The following is a 20,601-nucleotide window of genomic DNA, read 5'->3' as shown; positions in this document are numbered from 1 at the left end:
CGGTTTCATTCACCAATGTGAAAGGTCCTGCGTGCAAGGTGAGCGCGCACCTCTTGTGCCCTAGAGTCAGTCCCTCGCCCTCCCAGGTACCCCCCCCAGGTGACTTTTGAGGCGCCCCCGGCAGGGGAGACTCCGGGTCCCTCACCGAGGCAGGCCGGTCGCGATGCAGAACAGGTCCATGATGTCGCTGGAGTTGCAGTACCTGCTGAAGATGACCTGCGAAGCAAGCACAGGGCCGTGAGGGCGGGGCCGGAGCGCTGGTTGCCATGGCGACGCCAGAGCCCACGCCCCCGGTCCCAACCTGCAGGTGCATTCTACAAAGAAAAAACAAACGCAAAAGCCAAAAAACCCCGGGCCCTGGCAGGTTACACAGTGTTTTTTCATTGCTTCCATTTAGACTGGTTGAGATAAATGTCACTTTTTGGTTTGCTGAAAAGAATGATGAAAAACAAAGCTGTCACCCCCATAAACACACCCGCAGGGGACGTGCTGCTGTGTGCCATCCTGATGACAACTGACACACCTTCGACCCCTCCGCTTACAGCCATCGCATCACGGGGGACCCCAACAACATCATACGGGGGCCCGCTGTGCAAAAGGGGGGAAGGGCATTTGCTTAAACCTAAGACTGCCTTGGAGGCTTTGCGGGCTGAGGTTGCAGACAGACGGAAGCACAGAAGGCATGGCAACGAGAAAGGATCTGATGTGAGCCCTCGGGGTGCACAGGGAACCAACTTCTCGGGAAGCAGTTCTGCCCACAGGCTGGGCGTCCAGCCCTGGCTGGACAGGAAAGAAACGTGTTCGCATCCGTATCTTTGTCCGGGGTGGGGATGGGGGCCTGCCCAGGACTCTCTTCGCCCTGGGGGGGTCCGCCTGGGACTCTCAGCGAGAGCCCCTCCCTGGGAGACGGGCTTCAAGCCCAGTAGACGGGGGTTGTTCTCCAAGGCTGAGCTGAGCTGAGGCCCCTCTGCATCACCATTCTCGCCAGCTGCTGTGAGGCCCCCTGCTCAGCTGCAGGCAGGGCCGGGGTGGGAGGGCCGGGCCGCAGGGAGACTTGTTAAATGACCAGAGTACCATGTTTTCAGCAAAGATCAGTCTGCATCATTTTTTTTTTTTATTGGAAACAGCGAACTGGAGCAGGCAGATAGTCCCCCCTCAAGGCAGCCTCTCCCTGACGACCGCGGCTTCCTGCGCGCTGCTGGCCTGGCAACGCTGAGACAAAGCCAGCACCACCATCCGGGGGGTGTCGCACCCTCCGAGAAGGGGCCCTTTATCTGCACTGTCCACCTGGCGCCGGTGTCCAGGTTTGGGCTGCTGGACCCCTGTAGCAGCCCCCGTGCGGGCCCTGCTGGGGCTCGCCCAGCACCCCGCAGCGGTTGCTAGAACTCAGGCCTGGAGGTGCCCATTTTCGAGGCAGCAGCCTGTGCTGGGCCCATAGGAGAAGGTGGCCCCTCGCCGGGCGCCTGAGGTTCCGGGGTTTGTCCTTGCCGAGGTCCCACCCACCCTCACTCTCGTCCATGGGGACCCCTCCCCGACCCTCTGCTCTGCTCCCCCAACCCCTTCTCCACAGCGCCTCCTGGCTGGGGGCTGACGCTTGCCTCCATCTGACCTTGGGTCAGGCCTGGGCTTTCACGAAGGTGCATCCCTGCCCCCCTCCCCCAGGCTTTAGCTCTCGCGGGCTGTGCCCTCGAGGGGTGTGGGGTGGGGTGGTCCTGGCCATTCGCCCACTGACACGGGACCATTTCTGATGTTCCCACTTGAACCACTGAGAAGTTCATTTCCACTTGGCACCGGCGGACTTTGTGGGTTCATTCCAGACCCCAGGACAAGGCAGGGGTGGGCCGAAGGGTAGGGGGGCCGGGGGCGGGGAGCTCTGTCTGTGAAAACTCTCAATTTGCCCGGGACTTCCAGAAAAGGGGGAGGCGGCTTGGAGCTGAGTGTGACAGAGGTGGAGTGCAGGCTAACGAGCGCCCCCCCCCCCGGGGGAGGGGACACAAAGGCCATCCCTCGGGGGTCCTGAGGGCCTCGGCTGCAGAGGAATCTGGAGGAGAGAGTCCCTCGACTCGGGCAAGCAAACAATAGAAGCTTTAAAAAGTCCAATTACGAAATCTCCCAGCAGAGCAAACCCCGGACTCACAGCGCCCACGGATGCTCCCGCTGCCCCATGTGGCCGATCCAGCCAAACCTGCTGAGGTTCTGTGATCCAGAACCGTCTTTGAGATAATTCTGGACGACAGCCCGGGGGGCTGTGAGATAATTCTGGACGACAGGCTGGGGGGCTGTGAGGAGGTCAGAAATAAGCAGAAAAGATTTGCACGGAAAACTGTGCTGTGTCCACCGGAGCTCCGCTCCAGCGTCCCTCTGCTGTGCGGAAATGCGGGCGCTTTGACCCCCTTGAACTGGCCCTCACATCTGACCGGTTCCCTCGTTCAACTAACCAGCGAGGCAAAAATCGTGGGCGCATGGCCATTTCGTATGTGGGAGTCATGCTTTTGCTGTGTTTATCTCATCAGTTAATGAGCCTTTAGCAGGGCTCTGGGGTGAAGCTCCATGCGAACCCCAATGCAGCAATGCCTGGACAGCCTCGCCTTTTTTTTCTTTTAAGGGCCGCACCTGCGGCATATGGAGGCTCCCAGGCTAGGGGTCCAGTCAGAGCTGTAGCTGCAGGCCTACGCCACAGCCACGGCAACGCCAGATCCAAGCCATGTCTGCGAGCTACACCTCAGCTCACAGCAACCCTGGATCCTTAACCCACTGAGCGAAGCCAGGGTTGGAACCTGCGTCCTCATGGATGCTAGTCATTCGTTTCCATTGAGCCACAACGGGAACTCCCAGCCTCGCCCTTTGCCGGGTGTCAGGAGAAGCTCCTGGCCTCGATGGGTTGTTCCTGGGGGCGGGGGGCGGGGGAGGAAACGCAGTAGTTGGGGGAGGTGGGGGGACCAGCCCCTGCTTCATGCTTGCCTGGGTGGCCTGGGGCGATCCCCTCCCCCACCCCAGGCAGCCTGGTCAGGAGGGCACAAGGCCTTTTGTTCACATGCTGAATCCTTTTCCAAAGCCTTTAGCCTTGATCCAGAAATAAGCAGCGGGGGGTGGGGGGGAGCTTTGGGGAAATGGAATTTACACGTGAGATGTGGAGGCCGCGAGATTAACGGAGAAATTGGGATTTTATGCGGAGGCAGCCCGGGGCTGGAGTCCCTCGGTAAGCACAGCAGGTCACCCAGACTCTTCCACGTGCTCTGACCCAGCACCGTGACGTTAAACCAGGACACACACGTGAGAACTCAGAGGCCCCCCTCTGCTGGATGCGGGTGCCCCCTCACCTGCGGCGGGGCCCGTGAAGGGCAGAGGGAACTGGGGCGTCGAGAACCTTCCTGCTGCCCCATGAGCTGGAGAGCGGGCACTCTCAGAGCACCACCCACCAGCCAAGCCCTGTTCTGAGCAGAGCTGGCGAGGCTCCCTCGGGCCCAGCCAGCGAGTGGTCAGGGCGTTAGGATCCCACCCAAGGCCTACCACGGCCCAGCGCACACACACGACCCAAAGAGCTCCGGCTCCCAGGCTCTGCGAGGCATGAAATGCGCATGTGCAAACCAGCTCCCCCTGGAGATGCTGCCGCAGCAAAGGCAGGGGTCCTGGGCCCCACGGTCCCCGGGGGCTATTCTTTTATGCGCTGGCTCCCCCCACGGCCTCCGCTGTGGGCAAGACTGTCCCCACCCGTAGCCTTGGTCTGCCCTCCTGTGAGTGGGGGGGATGGCGCCTGCTCCACTTGCCTCTCAGGGACGAGACGAGGGGCGAGTGTTTGAACAGGGTCCTGAGGCCGCTGCTGCTTGAATGCAAACTTCAGTCCACAGCATCTTGGCCGCCTGGGAAGCTCACGATCCCACTGACTCTAGGGTCCTGAGTGTGGGTGGAATGGCTCGGGGTCCCGCTGCCTCCAAACGCACCCAAAATGACTACGGCTGTACCCCATTTGGCACCAAGTCTTATTTAGTAGGACTTCAAACGCACAACCCGCAGGCTCTCCAGAGCTTGAAGAAAGAGCCCAGCTGCTCCGTTTCCACTGTTCCTTGGAGGGCGGGGAACCTGCGACTCCAGAAAGGATGGGGGTGGGGCAGGGGCTCCTGGGCTGCATGCCCACGGCAGGACAGTCCTGGGGCGAAAGGGACCAGCAGTCTGTCCAGAGGTGAGTGTCCCGGGGGCACACGCGGGCGGACTGTGCCTTCTGGCGCAGGTCATGGCTGGGACCAGCCCTGACTCGTCCTGTCCAGCAGCCCAGGAAGCGGGACCCAGGGCTCGGGTCAGGGCTGTGTCCTCCCAGCCAGGGACCTTCCGAGGACATGCTCTAGGCCTGTCCTTAACAGGTGGGGGGCCCTGGGCTTGAGACCTAGGGGACTGCAGTGGCCAAGCTACACTCCTCGGCACAGGGTGCCTCTACCAACTGGCTGTCCAGCCTGCTCCCCAGAGCCCCAGCCCCTGGTGGCCCTGCCCGCCCTCCTGGCCTGACCTGTGACCATCTGGCCAGGACACAATCTCCTTTCCTCGTGAGAACTTTAACTGATCGATTCAGAGCTGGGGGTGTTTGGGGTGCGCTGTGCGGTCACCAGGCGTCTCACCCAGGCTGTCCCCACCTGGCCCGTGGGCAGGATCACAGGGTGGAGGGGAGGCCGCGAGGGGTGGAGGGCAGGAGAGCACAGCACGTTTCTGTTTCTCTGTATCAAAAAGCACCTCCGGGAGTTCCCGTCATGGCGCAGTGGTTAACGAATCCGACTAGGAACCATGAGGTTGCGGGTTCGGTCCCTGCCCTTGCTCAGTGGGTTGACGATCCGGCGTTGCCGTGAGCTGTGGTGTAGGTTGCAGACGCGGCTCGGATCCCGCGTTGCTGTGGCTCTGGCGTAGGCCGGTGGCTACAGCTCCGATTCAACCCCTAGCCTGGGAACCTCCATATGCCGCAGAAGCGGCCCAAAGAAATAGCAAAAAGACAAAAAAAAAAAAAAAAAAAAAAAAAAAAAAAAAAAAAAAAAACAAAAAGCACCTCCACCAACACACTCAGAAAGGCAGGGCTGGTAGCTGTGGAGCAGATGGCCAGCACCCTGCCAGCCCGCGTCCACGTGGCCTCCAGGCTAAAGACACAGGAGGGCAGCTTCTAAAGGCTGGGAGGGACTCGGGTCCATTCTGAGCCCAGGGGCCTCTTCCAGGGCCTCTCCTCCTGGACACGCCACTCAGAGGCTCATGGAGGTGGGGGTGCAGAAAGCAGCCCCCGAGCGCCCGGGTCCCAGCCACACGCGGCCGTTTGCGTGTGGAAAAGCAGGAGGATGGATGGTCTCCAGGCCGCCAGGCAGCTCCGATAATCGAGTTTCCCATTACGAGGTTAGGAGGACCGAGATTTGATCACGGCGGAGCCGGGGCTTCTGGAGGGCGCACCGCGGCCTGTGCACAGACCACGCTGGAACGAAAGGTTTTCCACGTTCCTCTGGGGAGATTTCAACCAGGGACTTGCAGCTGGGCCTTTCGGCACAAGGACATGGCGCAGGGAGAGGGGACCCGGGTGAATCAGGAGCGGCTGAGATGTTCTGGAAAGCGATTTGCATGCCGCGGGCTCTGGAGGAGAAACAGGACCGGGGACGCCCAGCAATGGGGGAGCGGGGCTCCAGGCTTCAGCGAGGCCCGCAGAGGCCCTGAGCTGCTGACCCGCAGATGGAGGCAGCCCCACCTGTGCTGGACATTTCCTGGGGGGCCCTTCACCTCCCGAGGGGGCCCTGCGTCAGCTCCCTCACGCTTGGCCCCTGAAAGCCGCCAGCGCTGCTTCGAGGCTGCCCGTGTTCAGGCTGCAAGCTGGCTCCCCTGCCAGGTGTCGGTGAATCTGGAAGGTGCCGACAGGTCCCACCCTCCAGTCTGGAGTGGCTGGTTCCCTGAGATACCTCTGGGGACTGAACTTTTGGTGCAGGGAAGCTGCTGGGACTGTAACGCCTGGGGTTTCAGGCAGCTCAGGCTCCGCCCCCCCATGACTCCGCCCCCAGCCCTTGTCCAAGCATCTTCGACTGTGGTATATGGGCAGCCAGCTCCTGCTTCCGAGTCTGCCCTGTATGGTGGTAGCTGCTGTGCTGGTCAGCATTTAGACCTGGAGGCTGAATCCTGCTCTGTCCATGTGCCCAGAGCCGGGGCGGGGGCGGGGGGCGGGGTGCTGGCCTGGGTGGGTGCCCAGAAAATGCTGGCTGACGGTGCAAAGATGCTAGATTCCATGTCTGCCGGACATCAGCCCTGATTTATGCAGCACACATTTGAGATTATGCCCCCGACACACACGCCTGAAATCCACATGTGAATTCACACAGGTCAAAGTATTTAAAAAAAGTTTCAAAAACTGCTGTTCTTGGTGTCCATCGCCAGCTCTGCCCTGGCTTCTTGCTGCCCCCTCTTTAATGTGGTGGATGGAGAAGCCCATGGCAGGGTCGGGGGGCACTAGTGCTGAGCCCCCAGGATCCAGGCACAGGAAAGGCCTGGCTTCGGAAAGTGGGGGCGCCCTTGGGGGTGCTCAAACACGTGAAAACCGGGCAAAGCGTCCTTTCATTTGGGCTCCGCAGGTGAAAATGGCTTGCCATTGTTCCTGCCCCACTTCCTCTGGCCGTTTTGGCATCTATTCAGCCGACTGTGGTTGGCAGAGGCTGCTAAGGGCATAATTTCCTCTCTGAGTAACTGGGCGCCCGCGGGGAGGGGCAGTAATAACAGAACAGAGCTGCCCAGCAAGCAGAGAGGCGCCAAGCGTCCCCCGCCCCCACCTCTAAGCGCCCTGGGGGGCTGGGCTGAGCTCCCTTCCGCATGGTTGTGCCCATAATCCAGAGCAGACCCCAGTTCGGTTTCCTACTTCCGTCGCAGGCACGTCCTTGCAGCTGCTGGGAACACTTCTTGCTGGGTTTGTCAAATTCTGGTGTGCACTGGCACCAAGTCAGGGACCACTGGAAACTGTGGGTTTCTCACGTGGACGGTCGCCGGGCTATGTTGTGAAATACTCCTGGTTCTGGACAAATAAGATATGACCTACCAGCAATTTAGGTTTGGGTTCAGTTCTGCAGGCTGGGAAAGGCAAAACCCACCACGAACACAAAAGAAAAATTCAGTGGGTGGATGTTGGAGGGGACGAGGGACCAGGGACCAGGCAGAGCTGGGAGGGTCGGAGGCCTCCTGAGAAAGCAGTGGTCCCCGGGGAACTTCCTCTGCGGGGCGGGCCACTGTCTTTCTCACCAGGGGGCCGTGTCACCAAGCTCATCATGCAGGATGGCATCAGCTCCTTCTCAATATCATTAAAAACTCTGTGTCCGTAGGATGTGCTTTCGGGGTGGTGGTTGTAAGACATGCAATTATGTCCATTTGTCTTGCTGTTCCCTCTCACACCGACGGTGAAATTTTTTATTCCACTGCCCTAGCAACAGTTTTCACAGAGCGTCTTTGAACTTGGAGGAACGAACCTCGAGCAAAATTTTCCTCATTATCATTCTCTGCAATCTTTCCCCCAACGTGATTTTTGAAGGGCGGCAGCTGGAGACGAGAGCCCCGAGTCTGGCGATGCCCGGATCCTGCTGAGGTTGCGAAGGCGGAAGGGAAGGCAGGCACCTTTCCCTTCCCAGGGGACGCGGCGAGTTCGGCTCTTGCACGCGGGCTCCCGGCTCGGTTTCCTTCCTCTGTTCATCAGAACTGGACGCCTCTTCCAGCAACACTCACTCCGCCCCCTCCTGGCTCCATCCGCGCTGCCTGTTCCTCTCAGCCCCCTGAGCATCTGAAATCTCTGCAGTAACACATCATCAGACATCTACTCTTGCAACCTGACGATGTGACTTATAAATGTCGCACTGACTTCAGAAATCTGCACCCAGCTGTTAGAGGGTTCAAGGCCCTTTCAAGGAGATTAGACCTCAGAGCCTCTGGCCATGGCGCAAGCCCTTCCCCCACCCCGAGCAGCCTGGCTGCTCCTTCCCACTCCCCACCCGGAAGGTGTGTGCCCACGCCTCACCCCGCCTCTATATAACCTCTTCCCCATGCAAATAAGGTCACCTACAAAGACCAATCAACACTCAGCCCTTACGCAGGCAGAGCGGCCGGGGCGGGACTATCCGGTCCCCACTCAGGTCCGCAGTGTCGGGACAGAAAAGCAATTACCAAGCGAGGTGGGCCCTCTTTTTCTCTGTCTCCTGAAAACGTGCTTTCGCTTTAATCGATTCGTAACGCCCTCACCGTGCCAGGGGACCGAGGAAACCATGCAACTCATCCTGGAACAAATTCTATCACAACCAAAACAGGGTCGTGACTTCTCAGAACAGCCATGCTGGCCTCCAAGAAATGGAAGGCACATCATCGCACTGGCCCGAAGGCGAAAGGGACGGATGGCTCAGAGGCCCTTCCCCGGGGACCGTGAAACAGACTCTGGTTCATCACCAAGGGATTGATCCATGGGACGACTGAGCTGGATCCCCAGGGACTGATGCTGCGTGAATGGAAGCCAGTCCCCCAAAGATTACACCCAGTGTGGCTCCACTGATAGGACACTTCTGAAATGATAAAATCACAGAGATGGAGAGCACACAGTGTTTGCTTGAGGGTGGGGGCGGGGGCGGGGTCATGAAAAGGACTGAACAGGACTGAACCGGACAGCGAGACTGTGGCCTGGATAGGAGATCCCGCGGGTATGGCTCCATGTCTAGAACTCACTGGACCTAGGGCACAGGGCGGTGGGCTGTCTCCCTGCGCTATCCTGGCGGTGACCCCGTTCTGTGATTTTGCAAGACGTTCCCATGGGGAGAACTGGGTGAAGGGCCCGCAGCTCTGGCCACAGCACTGCTCACAGGCGCACGTCACCCTAATGACCCCAGAAGCACCCCGGGGTCACAGAGTAGCCCGGCTACCTGGACCTGCAGTCCTCGAAGGCGGCCCCCTCCCCACTGACTCTGGCCGGGACTGGGGAGGGGGTCGCCCTTGGAGGACTGCAGGTCCAGGTAGCCCTGCGGGGCAGCCGTGTGGCAATTCGTGTGCCCTTTGACCCAGAGTCCCATGTCCAGGAGCCGCTCTGAAGAAAATAATAGCATAACAACGGCAGCTATTAAGTGCCAGGCACTGTTCCAGTCGCATCCCAGGTTTAGGCCCAAACCACTGCCTTGAGCAGCCTCTGCGAGCAAAGAGCTGGTGTGTGTGGGGGTTCTTTTCTGTTAATTATTGCAGAGAAATGGAATCGAGCTAAATGTCTCAAAACAATGAAATGATTACATTTTCGTAAGGGTCCACGATGGAACAGTACACAGGCGGTTGAAACTGGGTTTTATACGGTTTTATATGGCTGATGCAAAGCTGAGTGAAAATGGTCAAAATAAAAAAATACGTGAAAGAAAGCCAGTCTCTCTCAGAAAACACCAGCAGAAAAGATCCTGAAACGTTCGCCGCTGTTTTCAGTCTGCTGGGATGATGGGTTCTTTTCTTTTCTTTTTTATACGGCTCTGTATTTTTCAAATATTCCACAGTGAATACGCGGGGCTTTTATAACCAAGAAAAAAGTTATCTAGATCTAGAAGCCGAGGTTAATCACTGATAACAGAACAGGCTCCTGAACACTCTCTTCTGGTAGCAGGCTGGGCTGCATTTACACAGAATTCGTAGCAGAGGAAAAGAGGTCTTTACCATTTTTATTTGGAAAGAATACTCTGGCACCAAGCCAAGCGGATGAGAAAATTAAATGAGTTTGCCAGAGGACAAAAATCAGTATTTAAACGGCATGTGGCCGGGAGTGGGGGGAACTGGGGGGCAAATCAGAGGAGAGAGAGATACAGGGACAGAGTGGGGGGGGGGTTGGATGGGGAGGGAAGGGCGGGGCCAGGCACCTCCTTGGAGGGGGACCAGGAAGCAGATCCCAGGGGGTGGCTGCAGGGACAGAGGCGGGACAGGGCTGGAGGGATCCGTGTGAAGCCCAGCGGACAGAAGGGCTGCAGAGAAGCCGCCCCCGCCCCCCACAGTTGCTCTGAGTCCTGAGACCCACTTGCCAGCCTTCCTGTTAAACAATTTCTGCAGCTCCAGACGTCACCAAATGCCCCTCAGATCCACGTGTCTTCCTGACCCCACCCAAGTGAGGTTTTCAGTGACCAGGACAGGTGTGGAGGCTTCCCAGGGGCTGCAGGGAGCCTGGGCAGGGGTCCTACGGGGACCAGACCAGCCGCTGAGAGGGGGAGCCACGCCCCAGACTTGGGAAGGGGGCTGGTTGACCAGCGCTGCCCTGGGGCAGGGGTAGGGGTGGTGGCCTGCCAGCCCTGGTTCCGACTCCCCTTCTTTAAGTAGATGGATGGAAACTCCTTCAGACACCAGCTAGAAACTAGTACTCGGCTGTGATAACTTAAATATCAGGGCCTTCTCAGAGGGACACGTCATCCTTGGCGTCTGGTGCAGCTGGTCAGTGCCAAGGCTGCCCGCGCCTGCTGTCCTGAGACCCGAGTGTCCCGTACATGTCCGCTGGCCAGCGAGCGGCAGGGCAGCGCTGCCCAGTCATTAGGGCCAGTCCGGGGCCGCGGGGTGGTGTGGCCCTGGGGCCCCCAATTCCAAACACGGTGCTCCCGCAAGGACCCTCTCTGTTCCCGTTAATTCTTTACTGGGTGCTGGAGCTTCGGATTTACAGAATCAGTGGGTCCTAATACCAGCACTTGGGTCATTTAACTGCTCATATAAGCCTTATATATCAGGGTTGTATGCAAATTTTTTTGAGGAAACAACACCTCTGTGGCTACACTTGTGCCCGTCACTGCGCTGACTCGTGGGCATCAGGGCACAGCGGGCGCCTGGCACGGAGGCTGCTCGGCAGAGTGACCTTGGTGAGTGGCTGCTCTCAGCTGGCTCGGTCTGCCTGGGGGTGGGCCCTGGGGTGGAAGGCGCCCCGCGGCTCCCCCATCTCCCTTGGTGGGCGTCAAGCTTGCACGCTGCTCTGGGCACATGCAGGGCAGAGGGGTGGGTAGGGAGGAGGCAGAGAACGGAGTCCAGCTTCTCTTCTCACCAGCTTGCCCAGGGCGGGTTTCCTCACGGTTCTGAGGCTCTGCTTCTTTGTCTGCGGGGTGAGGGTAATTGGCACGGATGTTACCAGGGCGAATCCTGACGGGTGGAGGGCCTGGCACACAGGAAGGGCTCAGGGCAGTGCAGTTGTGATTGTAGGGAGGCCCATGGAACGCGGGGGCGTCTTCCCCGGAGGTGGAGGGGCGCCTCCTTGACCCTCAAAGCCCCACGTTCACCAGCAAGAGGCTCCCAGGACACACAGCCTTTCCTTCAACAGGTGGCACTTCCGGTGGTTCTCGGGTCAGGGCACGAGGAGATGCGGTCTTAGGAAAGTTGCCCCAAAGCAGCGGCTCTGACGCTCTAACGGACCTCCCGGTACCACCAGCCACGTGCCACTACATCCAAGGTGCAGGGAGAGCTGGGGTCGTGTCCACACAAGTGTCTTTTTGTCAAGAGGATCATGTAGGGTTTAGACTTGGACGGGCTGAGTGATCAATTGGGCCTCACTCTGCTTTGTGTCAGTTTTCCCCTTTCATCCCGGAGGGACCCTTTGCAAGGCGCGGGCCTCGTCTCAGTCGGCTCCTTTGTATCCAGCTGTGAGCACAGGACCTGCCCGTCAGGTTCGGGGACCCTGGTGTCCAAGCATCCTGGTGTGAATGGGTTGACCCCAAATTTTGAGGGTATATGGCTAATGAGGCCAGTTCCGCCACCACCTCCACCATCACCACCAGGACCACGGGCACTGCCACCACCATCTCTATCTCCATCACCGCCACCACCTCCATCACCACCTCCCTCACCTCTCTCATCATCACCTCCACCATCACCTCCACCTCCACCATCACCTCCACCTCCACCATCACTACTGTCTCCACCATCACCACCTCCACCATCACCACTGTCACTGCCACCATCAACATCCCCACCACCTCCACCATCACCTCCCTCACCTCTCTCATCATCACCTTCACCATCACCTCCACCATCACTGCCGCCATCAACATCCCCACCACCTCCACCATCACCACCAGGACCACGGGCACTGCCACCACCATCTCTATCTCCATCACCGCCACCACCTCCATCATCACCTCCCTCACCTCTATCATCATCACCTCCATCACCGCCACCATCAACATCCCCACCGCCTCCACCATCACCACCACCTCTATCTCCACCATCGCCACCATCCCCACCACCTCCAGGCATCACCACTGTTACCACAGCGCCAGCATCATCCCTTCACTGCCACCAGCACCAGCACCACCTAATGAGGTCGAGCCCATGCTTGGGCCAGAAGCTGGGCCAAGTGCCTTAAACCCTGCAGCCCGGGTCCTTGGGAGGACCTCGTGGGCTTGGCATTGTCATCATCCCCATCACAGACGAGGCCTCTGAGCCACAGAGAGAGCCTGGCCTGGCTGGGTCCGTGAGGGCCTGGATACAGACTCCACCCGTGTGGCTCCAAGCCCAGAGACGCATGCAGGGCCCGAGGTCAGGCTTTCAATGGTGGTCTGAATGGGAGGTAGAGGTGGTCTCTCGGCCTCTTCGTCGCTGTCACTCCCCCCCCCCATAAAGGTGTCGGCATTCGGTTTGCTTTGCTCTCAAATTACTGATATTTCGGATTGCTATTTGGAAGGAGTATTGATTTAGACTCCCGTTCCACGCAGAGGAAAATAAACCAATCTAGATTCCTTTACCTTTGTCGATCAGACCATGCTTCCTCTTTTATAGCCTTTATAAACTATTAAGCTTTTCTATAAGCCTCTAGAAGCTTTTACAGGGCTTGGCCCTCAGAGCAAACCAGAATGTCTCCGTCTGGCCCCTGTTCTCGTGCTCCAGCTCTACCACTCAGAACCCACCAGACCAGCCACCGGAACTGCCAGCTCCAACTCAGCGGTGGTTCTGCAGCTCTGCTGTCTTTGGGGGAGTGAAAAGCTGAATTCGATTGCCTTTTCAGCTCCTGAGAATTACAAATGTTTAGTATATAAAGCAAACAAGCTGAAAAGAGACCAAGACCCAAATCCCACATTTGATTTTTGTATTATCACTCAAGAAATAAATACACGTTCAGCAAAGAAGGGATTGTAGGCTATCTGTCTCCCCATCCATCCATCCAAGTACATCTGCAGCCCGTCTGCCAGTCACCTCTACTTATAAGTTAGCTGTACGAATGCAAACGTACCACTTGTGCTGTCTTGCCCCTTGTTTCTAGAACATGCGACAACAATGGCACACACAGAGGATGGTTGTTCACCACCAGGCAGGCCATCATTGCTTCTTTGCTAAGATACAAGTCTGAATTAGGCCTTATTTCCCTTTCCAATTCAAGAGGCATTTTTCTGGTCATGTCATTTGAAAAGAATATAAAATCATAACAAAAACTATTTATTACTCTAAGCCAGATGCATGACATACATTTTCTGAAAAAATAAATAAAAGAACGTTGGTGTAATGGAAATGCTGCAATCTGTAAAAAGCAGATGGCTGGGTCCGGCATGAGAGGTTTACTCCCCACCTCCCGGCTTCTGTAGGCGTCACCACGAGACCCGCCCTGCTTGTCTGCTGCCCAGCTTCTCCTTCCATTGGGATTATTTAATTAATTGATTGAGTTTTACTTTGGGGCCACGCCCGCAGCATTCGGAAGTTCCCGGGCCAGGGGTCGAACCTGCACCACAGCAGTGACAATGCCAGACCCTTAACCGCTAGGCCACCAGGGAACTCCCAGGGTTATGTTAAAGCACATTCTAGAGAGAGAGGTGGTCTCTTTTTCTTGCTGATTATTTTTGAAGAACACGCATTATCTTTGATCCTTAAAGCTTGGGTGGGGATTGCTTTTCCTATTTTGCAGAAGGTTCAGAAAGCGGAGGAACCTTCCTGAGGTCACAGCACATGAGCGGGAGTGACGCGTCGGAAAGAGGGTGAGACCCAGCCCTTATGAGACGCAGCCCTTACTGGATGCAGCCTGGGTGTGGACAGACGCCAGGAATCGACGACGCAGCCCAGGGCAGGGGCGGGGGCACACGTACAACGCCCCTGGGGGTGTGGGAGGGCGGATTTGGGACGGGTGCAGAGAGAGGCCCCTGAACCAGCCTCACTGCCAGGGCAGAGCTGGCAAGGCCGTGATGAACCGGCTGAGGAAACGCCTCTGAGCTGGGCTTCCTGGACCCAACTCTGCTCCTTCTCTAATAACCCCTGAGCCCTGGCAAGGCTCCCACATCTCTGGCCTCAGATGTCCCATCCTCAGATGGGGACAATGCCAGCTCCACCTGCTCCCCAGGGGCATCTTCCGCCCCGAGCCCTGGATGCTGGAATGGCCACCTCCCCCGGCAGGTGGGCTTCTTTCTCCCCACAGAGGTGCACTCGCAGCACAGATCCAAAGCCAGCCTCCGCGTGCCATGCCCAGCTCTGCCTCTCACAGACTCCAGGGTCATGGGCAAATCCCTTCCCCTCCTCACGGCGGACCTTCCTTGGCTGCCACGCGGCAGCCTCTGTCAGGTACTTACCAAGACATCCAGCGTGTGGTAACACCATCCAAACGCCGGCCAGGCGCGCACGGTCCCCACTTACAGAGGTGGAAACTAAGGCCCAAGATCCACAACCAGCACATGGCCCTGCTGGAGGGAACCCCAGTCCGCGGATGCTAGGGCCGCTGGATACGCCCCCAAGGCAGCGGGCGGGAGGCTGTTCAGAAGCACACCACGGCCCCCCGCCACTCACCTCCCCATCACGCCCATTCTCTGGGCTCCAACACACAGGAGGCCCTGGATTAACCTCTGTTAAGGGAGACGGCTTGAGAGGCACCGCTGCCCAGCACGCAGGAGTGCGTTCAATCTGCACGCACAGCTAGGCTCGGCGGGGGAGCAGAGAGCGCTGCGACCCCGCCTGTAACATGGAGCTGGGGGCTGGCGAGGCGCTGAGTCCACGACACCCACGAAGGTAAAGGCAGATGTGACACATCTGTGAAAGAGAGCTGACCTGGACGGGTGGGGAGGCCACGAGGAGCAGGTGCGTCGGGCTGGTGGTGACGGGCAGGTGTGACCACCTGGCTCTGCCCCGCCCACACTCCCCAAAGATCCCGCGGGATCCCGCTGGGTTAGGAGCTGTGGTCGAGCTGAGGCTGGACCACGTTCACAGCCCAGTGGCTACGAGCCCTGTGGTCCTGACTAAAGCCCCCCGCTGCAGACCCCTCGCCCGAGCCCCGGAAAGCTCGCTCTGCGTATCACCTGACCTGACCGGGCAAAGTCTGTGCAGCTGATTGGATTAAGGCTGTTGTGATGAGATCATCCAGGTGGCCAGAAAGGAAGTCACAAAAGCACCAGGGAGGCAGAGGGAGAGCTGACCGCACACGGGGAGACAGTGACGTGACAACGGGTTCAGACAGACCGGGAGATGCTGGCCTGGAAGACTGGCTGGATGCGGCCACAAGCCAAAATCTGCGGACAGCCTCCAGAAACCGGAAGGGGCCAGGAGTCGATGGATTCTCCCCCAGGACCTCCAGAGGGAGCGGGCCTCTGCCGACCCCTTGATTCGGACCCAGTGACACTGATTTTGAACTTCTGGCCTCCAGAAAGGCGAGAGGATACATTCCTGTTGTTTTAGGTCATGCTGTTTGGGGCGATGTGTTAGAGCAGCTCCACGGACGGATACACCCTTGACCTCCGTTCTAAGAGGGCTGCGATCTTTTTGCAGGGGATGGGAGTCCTTGAGGCTGCGGGAGGCACGGCGTGTGTATAGGATTAGGGCCAAACTGCAAGACGAGGCCAGGGACGACGGGTTAAACAGGAGACATGGAAGGCTCGGGAACAGGTCAGACTGTGATCCACCCGCCTGCCTCCCGTTAGAGCTCCCGTGGGAGACAGGGAGGCAGGGAGGCCGGAGGGGACCAGCCGGCAGTCGTGGGAATTCCTGTCCTGCTTGGAGATGTCCACGAGCGGATGCAGCTGCCCAGACGCTGCAAACACCTGCCTGCCCAGGCTCTGGGCGCCTCGAGGCTCAGTGGGTGCTCAGGGCCCATTTCCCACCTGCATCTGCGGCCGCACGGAGGCCTCTCGTCACGGCTGATCCACTCGCCGCCCCTGCCATCTTTCGGGGTTGTTTTGTTTTTGTTTTTGGAACCTGAGACCAAGCTCCGCTGTTATAAATAATGGATCGCAGGGGATTGGAAACGCAAAAATCCAGGAGCCGAAGGACCAAGAGATGGGCCGAGATGAAGCTCAACCCAGAGGCCTGGGAGGACGTGTCTGATGGTGTCTCTGCTTCCGATTTGCTTCCCTTCTGAGCTCCAGTCCCAGAGGAGGCAGCCCTTGACCCTGGACCCTTGTCCCTCCCTCCTGGGCCACGTCCTGCTCTTCTGCCCACGTCTCCCGGCTCAGTCTCAGCTCAGCTGTGTCAGCACCCAGGTGACCATCCCGGGGTCGGGGCTCCGGAGTGCCCTGGGAGGGGAGGGGGCAGGAGGGCAGTGCTGGGGGCGCCTGGGGCCACGGCCCAAGGGGGACCATCGTGGGAGGGTTCTCCCAACAGCCTGGTTCCACGTCGGATCGTGAGGATGCTAAGAGCGAAAGATGAGACGTGGAAAAAACCCAGTGAAAGTGAGACCTGGTGGGGGGGGGGGCGGCAGGAAGGGCCCCTCCCTCCAGCTCAGGCTGCAGGGCTGGGTCGCCCTGGTGAGCAAGCACCAGGTTCCGTCCCTTCCCAGCGAGAATGAAGTGAGAACGCGAGGATTCTGGGGAGCTGTGCCTTCAGCCCTTTCTCAGGAAGGGTCACGGCTTTGGGGGTGGGAGGGGCTGCAATTGCAGACAGAGCCTTTAAAGAGGTAATTAAGTTAGCTTTTTTTTTTTTTTTTTTTGGCTGCATCACAGCAGTGACAACGCCAGATCCTTAACCTGCTGAGCCACCAGGGAACTCCGAGAGGAAATTAAGTTACAAAGAGGCATTGCATGAGTTTCCTGGGGCTGCCTCAACAAGGCGCCACAAAGAGCCCCCTTAAAACAACAGAGATTTATCCTCCCACCCTTCTGGAGGCCAGAAGTCTGCAACTGGGGGTTGCAGGTTCAGTTCCCCCTGACGGTTCTCGGGGAGGGGGGCTTCCCTGTCTTTCTGCAGCTTCTGGTGGCTGCCAGCGACCCCCCGGTGTGCCTTGGCTGGTGGGTTCATCTCTCGGGCTTGGCCTTGGCTTTCAGGGCTCACTCTGCCTCTGCTCTCTGTACCTGCAACTTTCCTTCTGCTTGGAGGACGGTCACACGGGATAAAAGCCCCTTCTCAAGCAGTGCGGCACCATCTCGCCTTGATTATATTGACAAAGACCCGACTTCCAAACACAGTCCCATCCACAGGTACGGGCTCAGGATGTGGTCACACGTTTGGAGGGAACACAGTTCAACCCCAAACAGCGGGGACCCACAGGAGCGAGGGCAGCATGAGGTGACAGGTGGTGTCAGAGGACCCTGAGGCCGTCGCAGGGCACCAGGGGGACAGTGGCGAGTGAGCTGAGCTGGCCTGAGGCTGGGGGAGCCAAGGCGCCTCCAAATCGGCCGGGAGCCGCCTTCCTCCCCCCACTGCTTCCTGTTCCTCCTCTGCTTTCCAGTACTTGAGATTCCATTAGACAAATCAAGCGCAGCTTTCCTGCCAGAAATGTCTCTGAGTGTGGGCGACCGCGGCCTCGAGGGGGTTCAAGTTGGCCCCACACCTGCCGCAAAGGCCAGCGTCCACTGCCCAGAGAAAAAGCCCTCGGGCCTCCTCTGTGGCTGCTGCTCCAAGTGTGCCCAGAGATCAGGGTGTCTCCTTGACGCTGCTGGACTTTTGGGGGTGCCTGTCCCTAGCATGACATCAGCCGGGCACAGTCTCTCCTGGGCCAGGCTGAGACGGGCACCGTCCCACGTCGCCTGTGTCGCGCAGCCTGTGGGGGCAGAGCTGCCCGTGCAGCCTCTGCGCCGAACCAAGCAATTCCTCTCGGGCTCCCTATTTTTAGTGTGAAGCCTGGGGCTCACAGCAGTTGGCAGAAAGCCGCCAAACCCCTGGCTCTTTCTTCCAGAAGCCCAGCCTGGCGCTTCTGAGTGGATGGGGGAGCTGGAGGCTTCACGACAGGGATAGAGATTGAGTCTGAAACCCAGACCAGAGGGGGCCTGGCTCCCAGCCCTCGGCCCCTCGCTGCTCCAACACCAACACCCAGGAGACCCAGAGTCCCCCGTCCCTAGAGAGGCTTTAGGGGAAGGCCTGGGAAGGGAGATGCCATCACAAGGCAAGACGGAAAAAGTAGGGTGAGGGGCTTGGCGCTGTCACGTTCCGGGTGAAATGTGGGGGTGCAGGGAGTGGAGGGTGGGTGGAAGGAGGTCTCCCTGTGTCTCTAGTTCGGAACACCAGCGGAGCCCACTGTGCACGTAGCCCACACCCTCCTGTCTCCGTTCTTAGAATCGGGCGTGATGCTGAGGGCTTAGTACCCAGGCATCAGCAGGCAGCCGAGCCTGACTCTGAGAAGGGCCACCGTCGCCCTCTGCCCACCCACCTCGTCTCCCTCAGGGCTCCACTGCTCCTCCATCACCCAGGCATCACCGGCACGTGGGCTCTCAGCTCCCCGAGGCCATGGCCCATCTCAGCCAGCTTTTCTGCCTGGGGCCACCTGGCACTGCTTCAAGAAATACTCTTGGAAGAAATTCACGACTCCGACACCCTCCCCCTGTTTAACTTTGCCTCTGGAGGTGTCTCTCCGGACTCTCATCCCTGGAATATCCTGGGTGGTCTCTGCCAGGAGGGCACAGATGCCGCCTCCCATCTCTGCCCTTTGGAGCTCAGCCTTCAAAACATCATATGCAGACGGGTCTCCAATACGTGCTGGGCCACGGCTGCGCATCCTGTGGCTCCAGGGGGACATGGTAAGCCATCTCTGTTTCAGCGCTTCTCGTGTTTATTCTAAGCTTTGGATTTCCTGTTATTAATAGTGACAGTAAGACACTTGAGGCTTTTACATAAGAAGCTTCATTGAGAGGCTTCGGAGTATGTACGACCATTAGTGTTCAACCTTTAAGCACCGCCCGCATCTGAACTTTCCCTCGTGGGAAGCTTATATAACCCAACCCCGAGCGAAAGCATTTTGGGGGCTGCTCCCCAAAGAGCTTTGGAAATGGTGCGCGCAGCAGACGGGGCTCCACGCCCGGCTGCTTCTGCTGATAGTCAGCCTTTACGTAACAGCAGCCAGGCTCCAGGTTGGCCGTTCTTGCAAGCGTAAACTGCAGGTGGCGATTATGGCAGATCTCTAGATGATAATGTCAAACGCACCGCCTCTTTGTCTGTTATTTGTAAGGCAATACAAGTAAAAACAGAAAGGGGAAGAAAAAAAAAAAAAAAAAAAAAAACCCAAGGCAGAAGCTGTGAGAATAAAGGCAGCCTGAATCACAGGGCTAACTGTTCTGCTTATGGAATGAATCGATGCCACCTGCGCCTGGTCTCGGGAACGCCAGACCCCCCCCCCCCAGACGATGCCCTGGTCACCCAGAGCTGGCAGCTGGGCAGCGGGGCTTTCAGGGCGGTGGCTGCTTCCCTGTGGCAGCTTCTGTCTGGCTACACCCAGGAGGGTTCTGCTGTGATGAGTCCCACCAACTCCCACCCCACAGCTGGGCAATGACTTTGTTGCCCCAAAGCTCCCCTGTCCCTTGACCCCACCCCCCCAAGGCCGAGCAGCTCTCCCAGGCCACACATGAGGCGGGGTTGCTGAGGGCCTGGGAGGAACACAGCCAGCAGCCAGGCGACAGAGACAGCAGGGTGTTCCCGGGGCTGCAGGGGACAGTGACCAACCATCCACTCTCCAGGCACAGCTCGTTTGGGTTTAGCTGGCCTATAAAATTCTTATTACATGCTTGTGGGCACGGCTGCCACCTCTTCCAGCAAAATAAATGAAGCAGCAGCCTGGAAACCCTAATGCAGCTGGAGAGCGTGCTGGCACGCAGGCTGTCCCTTGTCACCAGGGCTGCTCGTCCCAGTTCCTCGGAGCCGGGAGCTGCACTGAGGGGTCACGTCTCCTCCCCTCCCCTTCCTGCCTCCTCACTGCATCCCCAGAGAGCTGCACCTCTGGACCAGCCGGAGGAGAAATGAAAGGCATTTGTGGTCCTTCCTGCGGAGGAAGGATGGGGAAGAGGATGGGTGAAGGCTAAGCCGGGGAATGCAGTCGCCGGCGATCACGGAGCTGGACACCCCCTCGGGGCTCCCCTGGCCCTTCTTGCCGCAGCGCGTGCCTGGACACACGGCCTTGTGCCCAAACGACGGCAGGATGCACAAGGTCAGGGTCTTGGTAAGCCTCCCCCAACCAGATGCAGAGATCCAGCGGCCTCGAATCCACGACCCGGAGAAATGATAAGCTCAGGAGGATAACACGACCTTAGGGAGCCCTCAGCATGCGCCCCCCTCGTCCGGCACAGGACACACGTTTTGGACTTTGATCACTGCCACCCTGTGGGGTGGACGCTCGCTTCACCCCACTTCACGGATGGAGACCCAGAGGCGTGTAAGGAACCTGCCCCCCATGCCTGGTTCAGAGGCAGAGACTGGCCCCCAAATCGGTGCTCTCGCCCCTGAGGTCACGGAGCCGGCAAGCGAGCTGAG

At 58.6% G+C, this 20,601-nt stretch overlaps 1 protein-coding gene across 2 annotated transcripts in view; it reads right to left on the bottom strand.

The window, feature by feature from the left end:
* PDE9A (phosphodiesterase 9A) overlaps nucleotides 1-20,601 on the bottom strand; it is a 96,640-nt gene that overhangs the window by 67,787 nt on the left and 8,252 nt on the right. For both annotated transcript variants that reach the window (XM_013981283.2, XM_005654079.2), the window contains exon 2: nucleotides 146-216. In XM_013981283.2, the coding sequence (XP_013836737.2) occupies nucleotides 146-216 (71 nt within the window). The remainder of the gene's footprint in view (nucleotides 1-145; nucleotides 217-20,601) is intronic.

Source organism: Sus scrofa, chromosome 13, assembly GCF_000003025.6.
Source record: "Sus scrofa isolate TJ Tabasco breed Duroc chromosome 13, Sscrofa11.1, whole genome shotgun sequence".
NCBI lineage: Eukaryota > Metazoa > Chordata > Mammalia > Artiodactyla > Suidae > Sus > Sus scrofa.
This window is presented reverse-complemented; position numbering and strand designations above follow the sequence as displayed.